Here is a 15,833-nt window from a genome sequence, read left to right as displayed (position 1 = left end):
GCCATCACCTCCCACCTGGACTTATGCCGTCACTTCCTTTGTGGTCTCCCAGCCTCCACCCTCACCCACCACATAGCCAGAAGGAGCCTGTGAAAACCCAAGCCAGATCACATCCCTCTTCTGTTCAGAACTTCCTGTAGCTCTTGTTTTCTCAAGGCAAAAGCCAAAATCTTCACGTGGTCCATGAGGCTGTGATCTGTGCTCTCCCATCACCTCCTCAACCTCGCCTCCTTCTACTTTCCTCCATTCATGCATCTCCAGCCACACTGACTTCCTTGCTCTTCCTCAGACATTCCAGGTGTGCCCTGCCTCAGGGCCTTTGCACTTGCTATTCCCACTGCCTGAAACTCTCTTCCCTAGACCTGCAGGGCTCCCTCACCTCCTAGTTTGGGTTAGCACCAGACCACCCTTGCTTACAATTGTAACCTGCTCCCCTCCAACTTCTGAAGCACCTATAACCACCTGACTCACTCTTATTTTTCTTATTTATGTTATCTACTCCTTTGTTTGGAGTCTAAGCTCCAGGAGGGCAGGGAGTGCTGTCTTCCTCACTGCTTTATCCCTAGAGCCTAGCATAGTGCCTGGCACAGAGTAGGTACTCAATTTGCTGAATGCTTGTTGCCGGCTGTCTCTCCAACTTGCAGAACAGCGTGTGGCAAACAGTAGGTGCTTAATGAATAGCTGCCCATTGGCTGAAGATCACGGACAAGGTCGATATCACAGCTAAAGAGGAGAAACAGGCCGGTGAGGGGCTCTCGCGCATTGCACCCCCGGACTCTCCCACTTCGTTGCAGCCCTGCCCCCACCCCTGCTCACCTATGACTCTGAGCCAGGTCACTCCCCGACTGGTGCCCCGGGGGAAGGTGGCAAACTCGCAGGTGTAGTTGCCCTCGTCCTCCACCGTCAGCCCCCGGAGGGCCAGCGTGGCGTCCCGCACCTCCAGCTCTGTGCCTTGCCCGGCCCCGGTGCTCTGCCCGGCATTGACGAAGGACAGCCGCTCCTTGCCAGGTTTCGGGCTGGGGAAGCTGGGACCATACAGGGGGTGGAAGATGGCCACGTTCTGATTACCCTCAGGCGCGTCCAGGCGCAGCCACGTCACCTGTGACACTCGGATTTCAGGCGCTGGGGGCAGCAGGTGGCACGGCAACTCTACGGTGTCCCCCAGGTGGCCCCGCACCTCGGCTGCGGCCCGAACTCGCACATCCTGGGCTCCTGCGGAGAGAGGAGAGAGAGAGGTCGGGTCAGTGAAGGACCCAGACACCTCCGGGCCAGGCCGGGCCATCACTGAGGGGCTGCCCCCTGAAATGCAGACCCGCAATGCAATGCAGGAATCTTTATGAAATCCCAATTCCCAAAAGGCCAGCCAGAAAGACAGTTTGAGGAAAACTAGGGACATTTGTGTCCAGGCTAGATGACATATGATTATGGAATTACCATTCATGATCTTAGGTGTGATGATTAAATTGTGGTTATGTAGTATTCCTTTAAATTTAAAACATTTTTTTAAAATTTTATTTTATTTTATGCCATGCCGCATAGCTTGCGGGATCTTAGTTCCCCCACCAGGGATTGAACCCAGGCCATGGCAGTGAAAGCCTGGAGTCCTAACCACTGGACCGCCAGGGAATTCCCTATTTTATTTTTATTTTATTGAAGTATAGTTGACTTACAATGTGTTAGTTTCAGGTGTACAGCACAGTGATTCAGTTTATATATATATCTCAATACATATATGTGTATTGTATATTCTTTTTCAGATTATTTTCCTTTATAGGTTTTACAAAATATCGAGTATAGTTCCCTGTGCTATACAATAGGTCCTTGCTGGTTATCTATTTTATGTAGTATTCCTTTTTCTTAGAAGATAAATGGCGGGGCTTCCCTGGTGGCACAGTGGTTAAGAATCCGCCTGCCAATGCCGGGGACATGGGTTCGAGCCCTGGTCTGGGAAGATCCCACATGCCGCGGAGCAACTAAGCCTGTGCGCCACAACTACTGAGCCTGCATTCTAGAGCCCGCGTGCCACAACTACTGAGCCCGCGTGCCACAACTACCGAAACCCGCGTGCCTAGAGCCCATGCTCCACAACAAGAGAAGCCACCGCAATGAGAAGGCCACGTGCCGCAACAAAGAGTATCCCCCACTTGACTCAACTAAAGCCTGCATGCAGCAATGAAGACCCAATGCAGCCAAAAATAAATAAATAAATAAATTTATTTAAAAAAAAAAAAGAAGATAAATGGCGGATGGGACTTCCCTGGCGGTCTAGTGGTTAGGACTCTGCGATCTCACTGCCGAGGGCCTGGGTTCAGTCCCTAGTCGGGGAACTAAGATCCCACAAGCTGTGCGGAGAAGAAGAAGGAGGAGGAGAAGAAGAGGAAGAAGAAGGAGATGATAAGGGGTGGAAATGTCATATCTGCGATGTACTCTCAAATGGTTCATCAAAAACAACAACAGCAAAAACGATAAAGTGACGAAGCAAACGTGGCAAAATGTGACCCTTTGTCAAGTCTAGGGGCAGAGGATGAGGGAGGCTGCTGGGCCATTCTTCCAGCTTACACGTGTATGTTTGAAATTTTTCATTATCAAATGTTTGGAGGGAATAAAGAATCCTCCAAAAATAACAAAAACCTAAATCTATCCCAAAAGAAATTGTAAAAAAATTCAAAGTGTGAGGATAGTTTTCATTTTTTTTCCTACACAGTAATAATACTTTCTCTCACCTTTCTATACAACCTACAGCCCTCTGTGCCTTTTTTTTTTTTTTTAATTTTTATTTAGTTTTTGGCTGCATTGGGTCTTCACTGCTGCGCGCGGGCTTCTCATTGCTGTGGCTTCTCTTGTTGCAGAGCACGGGCTCTAGGCGCGCAGGCTTCAGTAGTTGCAGCACGCGGGCTCAGTAGTTGCTGTGCCTATTTTTTTTAAAATAGCCTTGCTGAGATATAATTCCCACTCACCCATTAAAAATGTACAATTCAGGGACTTCCCTGGTGGTCCAGTGGGTAAGACTCCGTGCTCCTAATGCAGGGGGCCTGGGTTTGATCCCTGGTCAGGGAACTAGATCCCGCATGCATGCCGCAACTAAGAGTTCGCATGCTGCAACTAAGAAGTCCGCGTGCCGCAGCTAAGACCTGGCGCAACCAAAATAAGTATGTAAATAAATAAATGTCTATGTCTTATGTATATTTTTTTAAAAGTTAGACTAATAAATAAATAAAGTACGATTCAATGGCTTTTCATATATTCACAAGAGTTGTGCAACCATCGCCATAATCCAGTTTAGGACATTTTTATAATCCCCCAAAGAAATCCCTGTACCCATTAAACAGTCACTCCCATTTCCCCTCCTCCCACCCCGTAGCAATCACTAGTCTATTTTCTGTCTCTATAGATTCTCCTCTTCTGGACATTTCGCATAAATCAAATCATACAACGTGTGGCTTTTTGTGTCTGGTTTCTCTCACTTGGCATAATGTCTTCAAGGTGTACCCACGCTGTAACATGGGTCAGTGCCTTGTTCCTTTTTATGGCTCAGTAATATTCCATTGTGTGGATTGACCACATTGTGTTTATCCGTTCATCAGTTGATGGACATTTGAGTTTTTTCACCTTTTGGCAATTATGAATAAAGCTGCTGTGAGCATTTGCGTACCAGTTTATGTCTGAACGTATGGCTTTTATTTCTCAGCTTATCTTTTGTTTTCTGATTGTTAATAAAAACTGGAATAAAGGGGACTTCCCTGGTAGTCCAGTGGTTAAGACTCTGTGCCTCCACTGCAGGGGGTACGGGTTCGATTCCTGGTCAGGGAACTAAGATTCCGCATGCCGCGCGGTGTGACCAAAAAAAAAAAAAAAATAAATAAATAAATAAATAAAGTCGGGGGCTTCCTTGGTGGCGCAGTGGTTGGGAATCCGCCTGCCAATGCAGGGGACACGGGTTCGAGCCCTGGTCCGGGAAGATCCCACATGCCGCGGAGCAACTAAGCCCGTGCGCCACAACTGCTCAGCCTGCGCTCTGGAGCCCGCGAGCCACAACTACTGAAGCCCGTGTACCTGGAACCCGTGCTCCGCAACAAGAGAAGCCGACGCAATGAGAAGCCCGTGCACCGCAACAAAGAGTAGCCCCCGCTCACCGCGACTAGAGAAAGCCCGGTGCAGCAACGAAGACCCAACGCAGCCAAAAATAAATAAATAAAATAAATAAATTTTAAAAATAATAATAAAAAAATTTAAAAAATTAAAACCAGAATAAAGATGAATGTTTCTCTGCTGTGTAAGGCAGTACAGCATGGTGACTGAGTGCCTGGGTTTGAATCCTGGCTCGGCAACTTACTGGCTGTGTGACGTTGGGCAAGTCATTTAACCTCTCTGTGCCTCAGTTTCCTCGGCTGTAAAAGGGGGGTAATAATGGTGTCCATCTCCTAGGGATTGCTGTTTAAGGATTAAAGGATGTTTGTAGAGTACTTGGCACACAGGGCCCCCGGAAACACAAGATCAGTGCTTGGTAAATAAACATAGCCAGGTAAGTGTAATTACAAGTAGCCCTCGACACCCAGCCTCAAGGCAAGGCCCATGCCCAGCTGTCTCCGACCGAGATGTGAGGGAAGGAGCGTGTGCCGCCGCTGGCCTCACACAGGAATCCAGGGAAAATTAACAGGGGACCCTAGTGAGAGGGTCCCCAGCAGAAGGCAGCCCCTTGGGCAGGACCCGTCCCAGGCACTTCTCAAAACAAGTCACCAGTGAAGGCCATTGTGTTACGCAGACATCATCTCGTGGAAGCCCCACATATATCTTGCAACTCAAACCCAAGGGTGCCACCTTGGAAGATGGGCTCCTCCTCTGCGGCGGGACCAAACTGCAGAGTGTCATGTGTGGGCCCCCGGAGCAGCTGGCTGGGGGCTTCCTGCTGGCTCTGTCCCTTTCCAGGTGGGGACCTTGTTTCGAGCCTAATTTCCTCCATCTGTGAAATGGGGATGTTTAAGCACCCCTGCGGGGTCCCTTGTGACAATTCCATTAAAATGATTTTCTCCTGTAAGCTCCTCACAGGGCTGGCAGGGCAGGGGAGTCAAGCAGAGGCGGCCAGCCATCCGCTGCAGGCCAAATCCGGCTCTCCCACATAGTTACTTTTGGCCCACATAACATCATTCCAGAAGCGGACAAGCAGCACAGAAGGGTCTGGAGATTAAAGGTCGAATCCAGACAAAAATCAGGATATGAGGCTCTGGGGGCAACAGTTAGGTGGAGCTGAGGAAGGGCCGCCCCCTTCCCTCAAGGTGCCAGGAACCATTACCCACATGGCCCCCAAAGGCACTGAGTATGGGACAAGGGTCCCCAAAGGCTATGCCCCTTTCTAGCTGGGTGAGGAGGGAAGGGGGCACTCCGTCAGGGAAAAACCCAGGCCAGTGTGAGCTGCAGAAGCAAAGTAGGGCAGGGCCAAGGGCTTAAGTTTTCTTCTTGAGGTAAGTGGGAGCCATTGAGGGTTCTTCACTTGGAGAAGGACTTGGCTAAAGCGAAGATTTAGAACTTCAAGGGCATGAATGGTAGGAACCTTCCCGCCAGTTATTCTTTCCCAGACTATGCCAACCAGTGAGCAAAAAACAGTGACTCAACCCGCAGGCCCTGGGTGCTAGAGGGTCAGCCCCTGAGGACAGGGATTTGCCTGTCTTGTTTCCTACTGTATCCCCGGAGCCTACACCAGGGCCTGGTTATAGTAGGTGCTCAATCAATACTGTTAAAAAAAAAAAAACCTGTTGAATAAATATCAAGCTCTGTTCTGGGGGCAGGTACCACAGATGTGTCGGGACAAATCACGTGCTTGTCCTCTAGGAGCTGACATTCAGGAGGCGAGACAGATATTGTACAGATAGTGATCACCAAGCACTTCATTGGAAAGACTGAAGGGGTGGGGCTGGACCTAGAGCAGGGGCCTGACCCAGCCGAGGGGAGGGGCAGGAGAGCTTCCTGGAGGAGGAGGCCCTTTCCAAGGGAAGCCAAGCTACAGCCCACAGAGCCCCACACCCCTCTTTGGGTCGCTGGGTCCCTTCTGGGACTCAGATTTCCTGTCCTAAGGAAGTCATTGTGGCTGCAAGATACCTCTCCTCTTCTGGGGAGTTCTCTGGCGGTCCAGTGGTTAGGACTCGGCGCTTTTACTGCTGTGACCTGGGTTCAATCCTCTCTTCTGAGGGAGACTGCCCTCCTGCATCTAGAGTGGCCCTGGTTGCTTCAGAGGATTAAAAAAAAAACCCACTTTTAGGAATTCCCTGGCGGTCCAGTGTCTAGGACTCTGTGCTTTCACTGCGGAGGGCGCAGGTTCAGTCTCTGGTTGGCAAGCCACGTGGCGCAGCCAAAAATAAATAAATAAATAAAAATTAAATTTAAAAAACCCACTTTTAGCTTCTTGTGGGGCAAGGTTCTCAGCAAGTTCTTTCATCACCAATAATCTGTCCCCGATGGCCACACAGCCCTCCTCTCTCCAACTAGCTGGCCCTCGTTCCCTCACCCTGCACCTCACTTTCTCCCCATCTCACACAGCAGATTTTCATGACCTTCTTGGCTCTCTGAGAGCAGGAATTCTTTGCCTGGTTTTGCTCACCCTCAGCGTCTGCAACAGAGACCGGCTCCTAGTAGATGCTCAATATTTGCAGAATGAATGAGGTTCTAAAATCCCATGGCTTGGACTTCCCTGGTGGTCCAGTGGGTAAGACTCAGCGCCAGTGCAGGGGGCTGGGGTTCGATCCCTGGTTGGGGAACTAGATCCTGCATGCATGCCCCAAGACTAAGATCCTGCATGCTGCAACAAAGACCCAGCGCAGCCAAAAAAAAAAAAAAAAAAAAAAAAATCCCATGGGTCTACAATCCCCATTCTAAGTGTCTCATTCTGAATGAATGAATAGGATGGTTCAGCCCTTGTGGGCTTAATGGCCCATTTATTAGGTATTTCCACCTCAGTAAAAGGTTCAGGATGGAAGCTTTGGAGTCATCCCTGACTCCTCTCTTTCTCTCACCACCGCCCCCCTCCACGCCACCCATGCAATCCATCAGGAAATCCTGTCAACTCCATCTTCAAAATATATCTTCAAAGCGGACCAGGTCTGATCCCTGCATTGCCTGTATCCTGGTCTAAGCCAGTGGCGTCTCTCCCCTGGGTCATCCTCCCAGGGAGGGTTGCCGTTGCCCCTGAAGTCTGTTCCCACACCCAGCCAGAGAAGCTACAGCAGATCAGGTCCCTGCTGTGGCTCTCTCCTCACTCAGAAAAAAGCTCAAGTCTTTACAGCGGCCCACAAGGCCCTGCGTGACCTGTGCCCATCCTCTTTCTGACCTCATCTCTCACCCTCTCCCCTTGGCTCACCCTGCTCCAGCCACACCATCCTCCTCACTGCTCCTCAGACATGCCAGGCAAGTCCCACCTCCGGGCCTTTGCACTTGCTATTCTCTCATCCTGGAACACTTCCCCTTCCCTCCCTCCCTTCGGATCTTTGCTCTGGGGCGTTCCCTGACCACCTTAATGATGAGAACAGAAACTCCATTGACCCTGCTTTGATTTCCTCATAGCAGCTGATGTCTCTTCCCCACTAGACCATCAGTGCCGGGGGCAGGGATCTTCGTCTGTCTTGGTCACTGCTGTATCCCCAGAGCCTAGAACAGTGCCTGGCACACTGTAAGAGCTCGATAAAGGTGAAGACGGGGAATCAGCAGTGCACTAGATCATACAGGCTGAGGCTGAGTTACAGTTTGGGCTTTTTCTTGGGGGCACTGGGGAGCCACAGAGAGTTATAGGCAGGGGGAGGGACAGGGTTAGGTTTGTGCTTTAGAAAAATCCCTCAGAATGGAGTGGGTCGGGCTTCAGGAGTCAGGGTTGTGGGGATGGAGGATGAGCCAGATTGCAAGCACATTCAGAAGTTGGAACGGTTGGGACACGGAGGCTGACTGGCTGTGGGGGTGAGGGGGATGGGGTTAGTGTGGGCTAATGCCCAGATGTTTTGCGTTTCAGGCAGAGGCAGGAGAAATGATGCCAGGAGGAAGGCTGGCCTGGAGTTCGGACCCTAGTGTCCAGCACGCTGCTGGGCAGGTGATTGTGCCCTGACCTTGGCCAGGACGTGACCAGCACCACAGCGGGGGAGAGTGTGGCCATGGGAACACCGCCCTCCCTCAGCTTCCCTTGGCCAGCCAGGCTGGTGACAGCTTCATGAAGTGTCAGCTGGGTCCCCAGACACGCTTCCTCTGCCTGGGCCCTGGGATGCAGGCTTCCTGTGGTGGCAGAGTCGGGGCTGCCCAGGGCATTGTGTGAGCCCAGGGGAAACATCTGGGGTGGGGTGCAGAGACTTATAGCCTGAGACCCTGAGATCTGGGGAAGGGTAATCAAGGCAGAGAGGAAGGGGCTGGGGGCCCGGACTCCTGGGTCCCTGCCTGGCTGGCTCCTCCAGGCTTGGCTCACGCCCTCCAGACCAATAACGCATCATGACCTGCCCTCTCACCACGGGGTGCAGCAGACTCCAGCAGACCCTTGAAGGCCAGCGTGCTTGGAGCGCTGGCCTCAGCTGCTGCCTCAGCTACCTTGTCAATTAATTAACTGCATTAATCACAGTGCCCACCCTCACAGCCGACATCCAGGAGCCGGTCTGAGGAGGGGGTGAGCAGCTGCGGTAGCCAGGATATGGGGCTGTCTGCCTGGGCCCGCATGTCGGCACCTCCCTCCCCCAGCCCACCTCTCTGATCGTGGTCATCACTCAGCTCGGGGCACCCCTTCCCTCCCTGGTCTGAGATTTCCCTGCCTTTCTGCAGGGGCTTGACCCCCCTGAAGGTTTCCCCTGTGGGGTCTGATACTTCTGGGGGTGAATCTCTTCCTGGTCAAGCCCCTCAGACAGAACCCCACTCCCACCGATCTGCCCAGTGTAGAGTTTACACCAAAACATTTCTGTCTCTGAGACTCTGGCCTCCTCCTCCTGCAGGTCCTGTCTCTTTGATCTCTTGTGTCTCTGTCTCTGATTCTTAGGGTTCCGAGTGTGCCCCGCCTGTGTCTCCCAGGAGTCCCTGGTCTCTGCTCTCTGTGTCTATCTGTCTGTCTTTCTCTCTAACTGCTTTATTGGGATACAATTCCCATACCATACGATTCCCCCATTTAAAGTGACCAGCTTGGGACTTCCCTGGTGGCGCAGTGGTTAAGAATCCGCCTGCTGGGCTTCCCTGGTGGCGCAGTGGTTGAGAATCTGCCTGCCAATGCAGAGGACACGGGTTCGAGTCCTGGTCTGGGAAGATCCCACATGCCGCGGAGCAACTGGGCCCGTGAGCCACAATTGCTGAGCCTGCGCGTCTGGAGCCTGTGCTCCGCAACAAGAGAGGCTGCGATGGTGAGAGGCCCGCGCATCGCGATGAAGAGTGGCCCCCGCTTGCCACAACTAGAGAAAGCCCTCGCACAGAAACGAAGACCCAACATAGCCATAAAATAAAAAAAAAAAGAATCCGCCTGCCAATGCTGGGGACACGGGTTCGAGCCCTGGTCCGGGAAGATCCCACATGCCGCGGAGCAACTAAACCCGGGCACCACAACTACTGAGCCTGCGCTCTAGAGCTCGCAAGCCACAACTACTGAGCCCGAGTGCCACAACTACTGAAGCCCGCATGCCTAGAGCCCGTGCTCTGCAACAAGAGAAGCCAGCGCAATGAGAAGCCCGTACGCCTCAACAAAGAGTAGCCCCCGCTCACCACAACTAGAGAAAGCCCGCATGCAGCAACGAAGACCCAACACAGCCAAAAATGAATAAATAAATAAATAAAAATAAAGTGTCCAGCTCAATGGCTCTTAGTAAATTCATAGATTTGTGCCTCCATTACCACAATCAATTTCAGATCATTTTCACCAGGCCAAAAAAATCCTAGCTGTTCTCATATTCTTTTTCTTCTGTATCTCCAACATCTGAGGTCTGGGTCTTTCTGGGTCTGGGTCTCCTCGTCTCTGGAATCTGGCTCCCTGCACCGATTCCTGGGGTCCCTAATCTCTCCAGGTTTCTGGTCTCCATCTCTCAGGGCCGCCATTTCTCGGTGTCTCTGACCCTCAGCTCTCTCTGCCTCCTGGGTCTCCCCATCTCTGCATGTCTCTCCACACCTCTGACATACTTTCTCTTTGCTGGGCCATCTTACTGGGTCCCCTCTTCTCCTCCCCCTCCTGCTCCATTTCTCAGCATCACCGGGACGTTAAAAATGTAACAGCATCCCTGGCAGAAGCGGGGGAGCTGGCCAGAGTGCCCAACTCCCTGTCCCTCCCGTGTCCACCACTCCCCGTGGCCCCCACACACTGCTGGCCTTGAGGCTCGCCTGTGCCCCGACCTCCCTGGGTCATGGCGTCGCTGTCACTGACTGGCTGGGGTCTTTTGGGCCCCTTGCCTGTCACCAAACCTCTGTCTCTCTCTTTATGCTGTTCCTGCCTTTATCCAGACGTCCTTCCAGCTCCTTCCCCCCCACCCGCTCCCCCTCCCACACTGCCCCATCCCTGTGGCTGTACTTCATTCCCCCATCCCTCGGTTCCATTCCTGTATGTGTCTCTGACCCCATCCCTAAATTTGTTTCTGATGCCCTCCCTCTATTGGCTTCTGCCCCCATCCCTGTATCTCCAGCCATTCCCTGTATCCCTCTCTCCCCTCTCCTCCCCCGAGGATGTGAGCAGACCCACCCTTCTCCCCTGTCCAGTCCCCCTTCCCTAACAAGAAGAGACAGCAGGCCGGCAGGCCCCTCTCCTCCCATCCCCCTCCGCTACCGTGGGGCTGCCTGGCTGACATGGATGAGCAGTGAAAGCTGGGAGGACTGGGGAGGGGAGCCACAGCAGGAAGCCCAGGTGGTGCACCCTCATTCCGTGGAGGCCAAGGAGGGGGAAGGCAGAGGAGCCAGGGACAGGGAAACAGAGATGGATGGAAAGGAGAGAGAGAGGGCAAGAAAGGAGGAGAGAAAGAGCTTGGAAAGAGATTAAGAGAGCCAGAGGAGCAGAGGGAGAGGGTGAGAAATGGAGAGAGGAAGCGGGGAGAGAAAGTGAGGGAAGGAGGGGAGGGAGAGAGAGAAAGAGAGGGAGGGAGAAAGGGAGGGAGGGTGGGAAGGAGAGACGCAGAGAGGAGAGCAGAGAGCAAAGGCACAAGGATGGAGGGTCAGGAAAGGGGAAGACCTCCTCCTCAGGTGCTAAGAGCTTCCCCCCGGGGACCAGTGGGACCTCTAAATCCCTCCAATGGCCCCGCAGGGAAGGAATTATCTCAGTTTTCCAAAGGAGGAAATGGAGGCTCAGAGGCACTTTCTGGAGCCCACCAGGTGGGGCAGAGCCAGGAAAGGCTCTGAAGTCTGCAGACTGGCTGTGGACCCTGGGAAAGTGGCTTGCCCTTTCTAAGCCTCTGTTTCCTCATCTGCAAAATGGGAACAGGAACTGGACCTGTCTCCCAGGGTGATCAAGAGCCTTCCATGAGATCATGCACCAAGTCAATGTCTGGCACAAGGTCGGGTGGATTCTGAGCATTCCCACAGAGGTGGCAGGTTCTGACTTTATCTCCCTATCTCTGACACAGAGGGAGAGGCAGGCGATGGAAGAGTCAGTACACACTTCTGGGTCAAAGCTGGGAGACAATTCAGACACATGCTGGGAAAAAAAGACCAGGGGTCCCGCAAGCTCCCTCCGTAGTTTCTGGCAAACCTTTGGGAAACTCCAGTATCCTGAGTTTCTAGCCGGGAATAAACAGCCGGGTCACCTGCAAAGGGGCGGGGCCAGAGCCTCCTTCACCTGTTTCCTCCCATCCCCTCCCTCTCCCGGGGCTGCACCCCTCCCCTAGGGGAGGTGGGGAGTGGGCCGAGCAGAGGGAAAGACAGCGGATTAGGGCGGCGTCTCTTCGCGTCCACCTCCCGCTGCGGCTCCTAGGACAAAGGCGCGACTAGAGGAAAGATAAGGTCCCGAAACCGGGAGTCCGGGACCGGGAGTCAGGAGAGCGCCCGCCCCCGCCTTGCCCTGGCTCGGCGAAAGTGAAACCCGGAAAACTTCCCCAGGGATGCCCCGCCGACGGCTCGCAAGGAAAGGGAAGTGTCCCAGCCGGCGGGACTCGGCCTCCTTAGTCTACCTGGGACACAGCCGACCGAGCCTCCAGCTTCCAGACAGGGCCTCCGGCCCTTAATTATATCTATAACCCAAGAGTCAGGGTTTCTGCCCACATTTATGTCTGAATCTCAGGAGACATTCCAATGCCCACAATTAAATCTGGAGCCCAGGAGACAGGGCCTTTTGCCCTCCCCTCCCCCCAGTTCTGTCTGGGACCCAGGAGACAGAGCCCCCTGCTCACAATCTGGAACCCACAAGTTTGAGCCCTTCCTGCCCCCAATTCTACCAGGACCCCGGTAGACAGAGCCCTTAGCCTTCATTCTTCCTGGGACCCAAGAGATAGAGCCCTCAGCCCCTAATTTTTCTGGGGCCCGGGAGTCAGCGCCTTTAGCCCTCTCGGGCTCGGGGTTGGAGCTCGCAGGCCCTTCCCCAGGTCGCCCGAATTATCACTCTTGGCCCTCTAGGGGACCCAAAGTCCGAGCTCCCCGCCCCTCTCGAGGACCTCGGCATCTGGCTCCCTGCCCTCAATTCTCCCCGGGCCTCAGACTCCCAACTCTGGGAGAAGGAAAGGGGGGTGGTCTCGCCTCATCATCGCGACCCTCCTGCTGGGGGTAGGGAAGCGGATGGGTTCGCGCGCGGCGGGGAGGCGCCTGCGGTCTCTCACCGGTTTCCCGGAGCAGTAGCAGCAGCAAGAGCAGTAGCGGCAGCTTCGGCGGCGACAATTTCGACGGCGGGAGGGCTGCGTCCCGGGCCATGGGGGGCCCGGGAGGGACTGGGCCCGGGCGGGGGCCTGCGGGCCACTCTGCGTGCGCCAATCGGCTGGGCAGACGCGCAGGTGCCTGAGTGGCTTCGGCTCCCGGCTGGTTCCCGCCGCGCTCTGTTCTCCCGGCTCAGCGCCCCCCGGCCCCCAGCTTCTTTCTGGCTTCGGACTCGCTGACGTCACAGGACCCACCCCCTTCTTCCCCCGGGCGCCGGGCCGCTCTTAGGCTCGGGCCGCGCCCCCTCATGCTGGTCTGACCCCGCCCCCTCCTGGGATTCCACGCCCGCCCCGCCCCCCCAGCATTCCTCTCCCTCCCTGTCCTAGGATTCTACCTACACCCGCTACTCCCCAGGATTCTCTGTCCGCCCCTCCCAGGATTCTTTGATCACCGCCCCCCTGTCCCAGAATTCTATCTTTGCCTTCTCTTAGCGTTCAAACCCCGCCCCTTAGTGTTCTAGCCAAGCCCCTTTACACCAGAGGTTGCCCTCGCGCCCCGCCCCCTGTCTAACGGGGCACGCTTAGGGGCTTCCGAACGTCCCGCCTCCGTGAAGCCCCGCCCTCCAACACGACCTCTCCCATTCGTTCTCCAGGTAGTCTGCCCCGCCCCTTCCCAGGAGCTAAGTTTACCCTGGCCTCGGTCCCGCCCAAAGTCCTAACCCCACCCCGCCCCCTTCAGTATTAGTCACACCCGCGTGAGGCACGTGGGCTCTCATAGGTCCGCCCCTCTGGGGCCCCGCCCCCACGCTGAGACCCCACCCCCTTCCCCGCCTCGAGACTTCCCCGGTTCTCGCCCCGGGGCCACTGTCTCTCAGGTCTGTGCGCATCTCAGCCTATCTTCGTCTTTTTCAATCTCTGCCTGCGACTCTGGGAGTCGTTTCTTTTTAGCTTTCTCTCTGTCTCTTTTAGTGTCTCTGTTTTTGTGTCTGTCTTTGCCTCTCTTTTTCCGTCCCTGTGTTTATCTCTGGGTCTTTCAGTCTTCACGTTTCCGTGTCTCTTAGTGTTTCTGGTCTCTTTCTTCCTGGTGTCTTTTTCTATCACTGTGTTTGTGTCACTTGGCTCCTTGTCTCTTTCCATCCCTTTGACTTTGTTCTCGGTCTGTGTTTCTGTCTCTCTCGCCCCCTGCATCTGTGTCTCTCTCTGCGTCTGTGTCTCTCTGTATGTTTCTATCTCTGTCTTTCTCTGTCCCTCTGTCTCTCTGTGGGTTTCTGTGTCTCTTTCGGTATCTCTTGTTTCTCTCTGCGTCTCTCTTGACCTCTCTCTCTCGCTCCCTGCATTCCCCAGTCCTCTCCTGCATCTGGTCCGCACCGTCTCCTTACCGCAGCCTTCCGCCAGGGGGCAGCACAGACCACCCCCGGCGCTCCGCTGGCCCTGCGGGGCTGGGCTAGGATCGGGCCTCCAGACTCCGCTGGTCCCTCCCCGTGTCCTTGTCCCACTTCTATCTTCCCAGCCTCCTCGCGTCTTTGTGTCTCTGGCTCTGACTCGGCCCCTTTGTCTCTCCCCGGCGGCTCCCGCTCCTCCCCACCCCCACCTACCTCTTCACATTCCTTGGACTGCCCGGGGGAGCTGGTGAGGCCGCCTAGCGTGTAGGGACGAGGGCGGGAAACAGGAGGCCGAGGGAGGGGATGCCACCGAGCGCCTGAAATCCCTCCGTTCCAGTTCCTCTGAAAAGGAGCTGATCAGCTGGGGCAGATGTTTGGGAGCTTCTTGCCCTACCAAGAGGACCCCCATAGACTTGTCCTCCCTTCCCACCTGACATGCACCTGAGTTTTTCTCTCCAGAAGGGCAAGATCTTACATGGTGGAGACTCTTACTGACTGGCATTCACGTCTTGGTAAAAATACTATTAATAAATGTATTTAGCACTTACTATGTGCCAGGCACTGATCCAAGTGCACTACAAGTATTATCTCAAATAACCCCCACAGCACCCTGTGTGATGAGGAAACTGAGGCACAAAGAGAGATGAAGTGACTGGACCCAAAGTCAAAGGGTTTGCTACTTGTCAATTAATTCCGCACAAGGATCCCGTGAAGGGGACACTTATGATCCCCATTTCAGTGAAAAGTACACAGAACACAGAGTGATCATTTGCCCCACGCTACCCAGCAAGGAAGTAGCAGGCTGGGAGCTCCCCATAAGGTGTTTCTCAGACTCGACACTAGCCTGGTGTGAAGCCAGCTGGACAAATACAGTAGTCCCCTGTTATCTGCGGTTTCAATTACCCCACAGTCAACCAGTCTGAAAATATCAAATGGAAAATTCCAGAAATAAAACTTCATCGGTTTTTGTTTGTTTTGTTTTTAAAATTTATTTATTTTATTTTTATTTATTTTTGGCCGCGTTGGGTCTTTATTGCTGCAGGCGGGCTTTCTCTAGTTGCAGAGAGCGGGGGCTACTCTTCACTGCGGTGGCTTCTCTTGTTGCAGAGCACGGGCTCTGGAGCGCAGGCTCTGGAGCGCAGGCTCAGTAGTTGTGGCGTACGGGCTTAGTTGCTCCGCGGCATGTGGGACCTTCCCGGACCAGGGCTCGAACCTGTGTCCCCTGCACTGGCAGGCAGATTCTTAACCGCTGCGCCACCAGGGAAGCCCACTTCATCGGTTTTAAATCATTCTGTAGCGTGATGAAATCTCGAGCCCTAGACGTAAATCATCCCTTTGTCCAGCATATCCTCACTTATACACTACCTGCCTGTGAGTCACTTAGTAGCCGTCTCTGTTATCAGATCTATCAGATCGACTGCGGCGGTATCACAGTGCTTATGTCCAAGTAACCCTATTTTACTTAATAATGGCCCCAAAACACAAGAATAGCAATGCTGGGGACTTCCCTGGTGGTCCAGTGGTTAAGACTCCATGCTTCCACTGCAGAGGGCGCGGGTTCGATCCCTGGTGGGAGAAATAAGATTTCTCATGCCACACGGCATGACCAAAAAAAAAAAAAAAAAAAAAGATGCTGGTAATTCAGATATTCTCTTACTGTGCCTCATTTATAAATTAAAGTTTGTCATAGGGA

General features: G+C 53.8%; 1 protein-coding gene across 2 annotated transcripts in view; it reads right to left on the bottom strand.

Annotated features, from left to right (window-relative positions):
• NECTIN2 (nectin cell adhesion molecule 2) overlaps positions 1-13,003 on the bottom strand; it is a 28,303-nt gene extending 15,300 nt beyond the window's left edge. For both annotated transcript variants that reach the window (XM_068528225.1, XM_068528226.1), the window contains exons 1-2: positions 12,726-13,003; positions 817-1,212 (exon numbers count right to left, since the gene is read on the bottom strand). In XM_068528225.1, coding sequence (XP_068384326.1) covers positions 817-1,212; positions 12,726-12,816 — 487 coding nt within the window. In that variant the 5' untranslated portion in view covers positions 12,817-13,003. The remainder of the gene's footprint in view (positions 1-816; positions 1,213-12,725) is intronic.
• Positions 13,004-15,833: the final 2,830 nt, after the last annotated feature.

Source organism: Eschrichtius robustus, chromosome 19, assembly GCF_028021215.1.
Source record: "Eschrichtius robustus isolate mEscRob2 chromosome 19, mEscRob2.pri, whole genome shotgun sequence".
Lineage (NCBI taxonomy): Eukaryota > Metazoa > Chordata > Mammalia > Artiodactyla > Eschrichtiidae > Eschrichtius > Eschrichtius robustus.
Note: the sequence above shows the minus strand (reverse complement) of the source record. Positions and strands in the feature narration are given on the sequence as shown.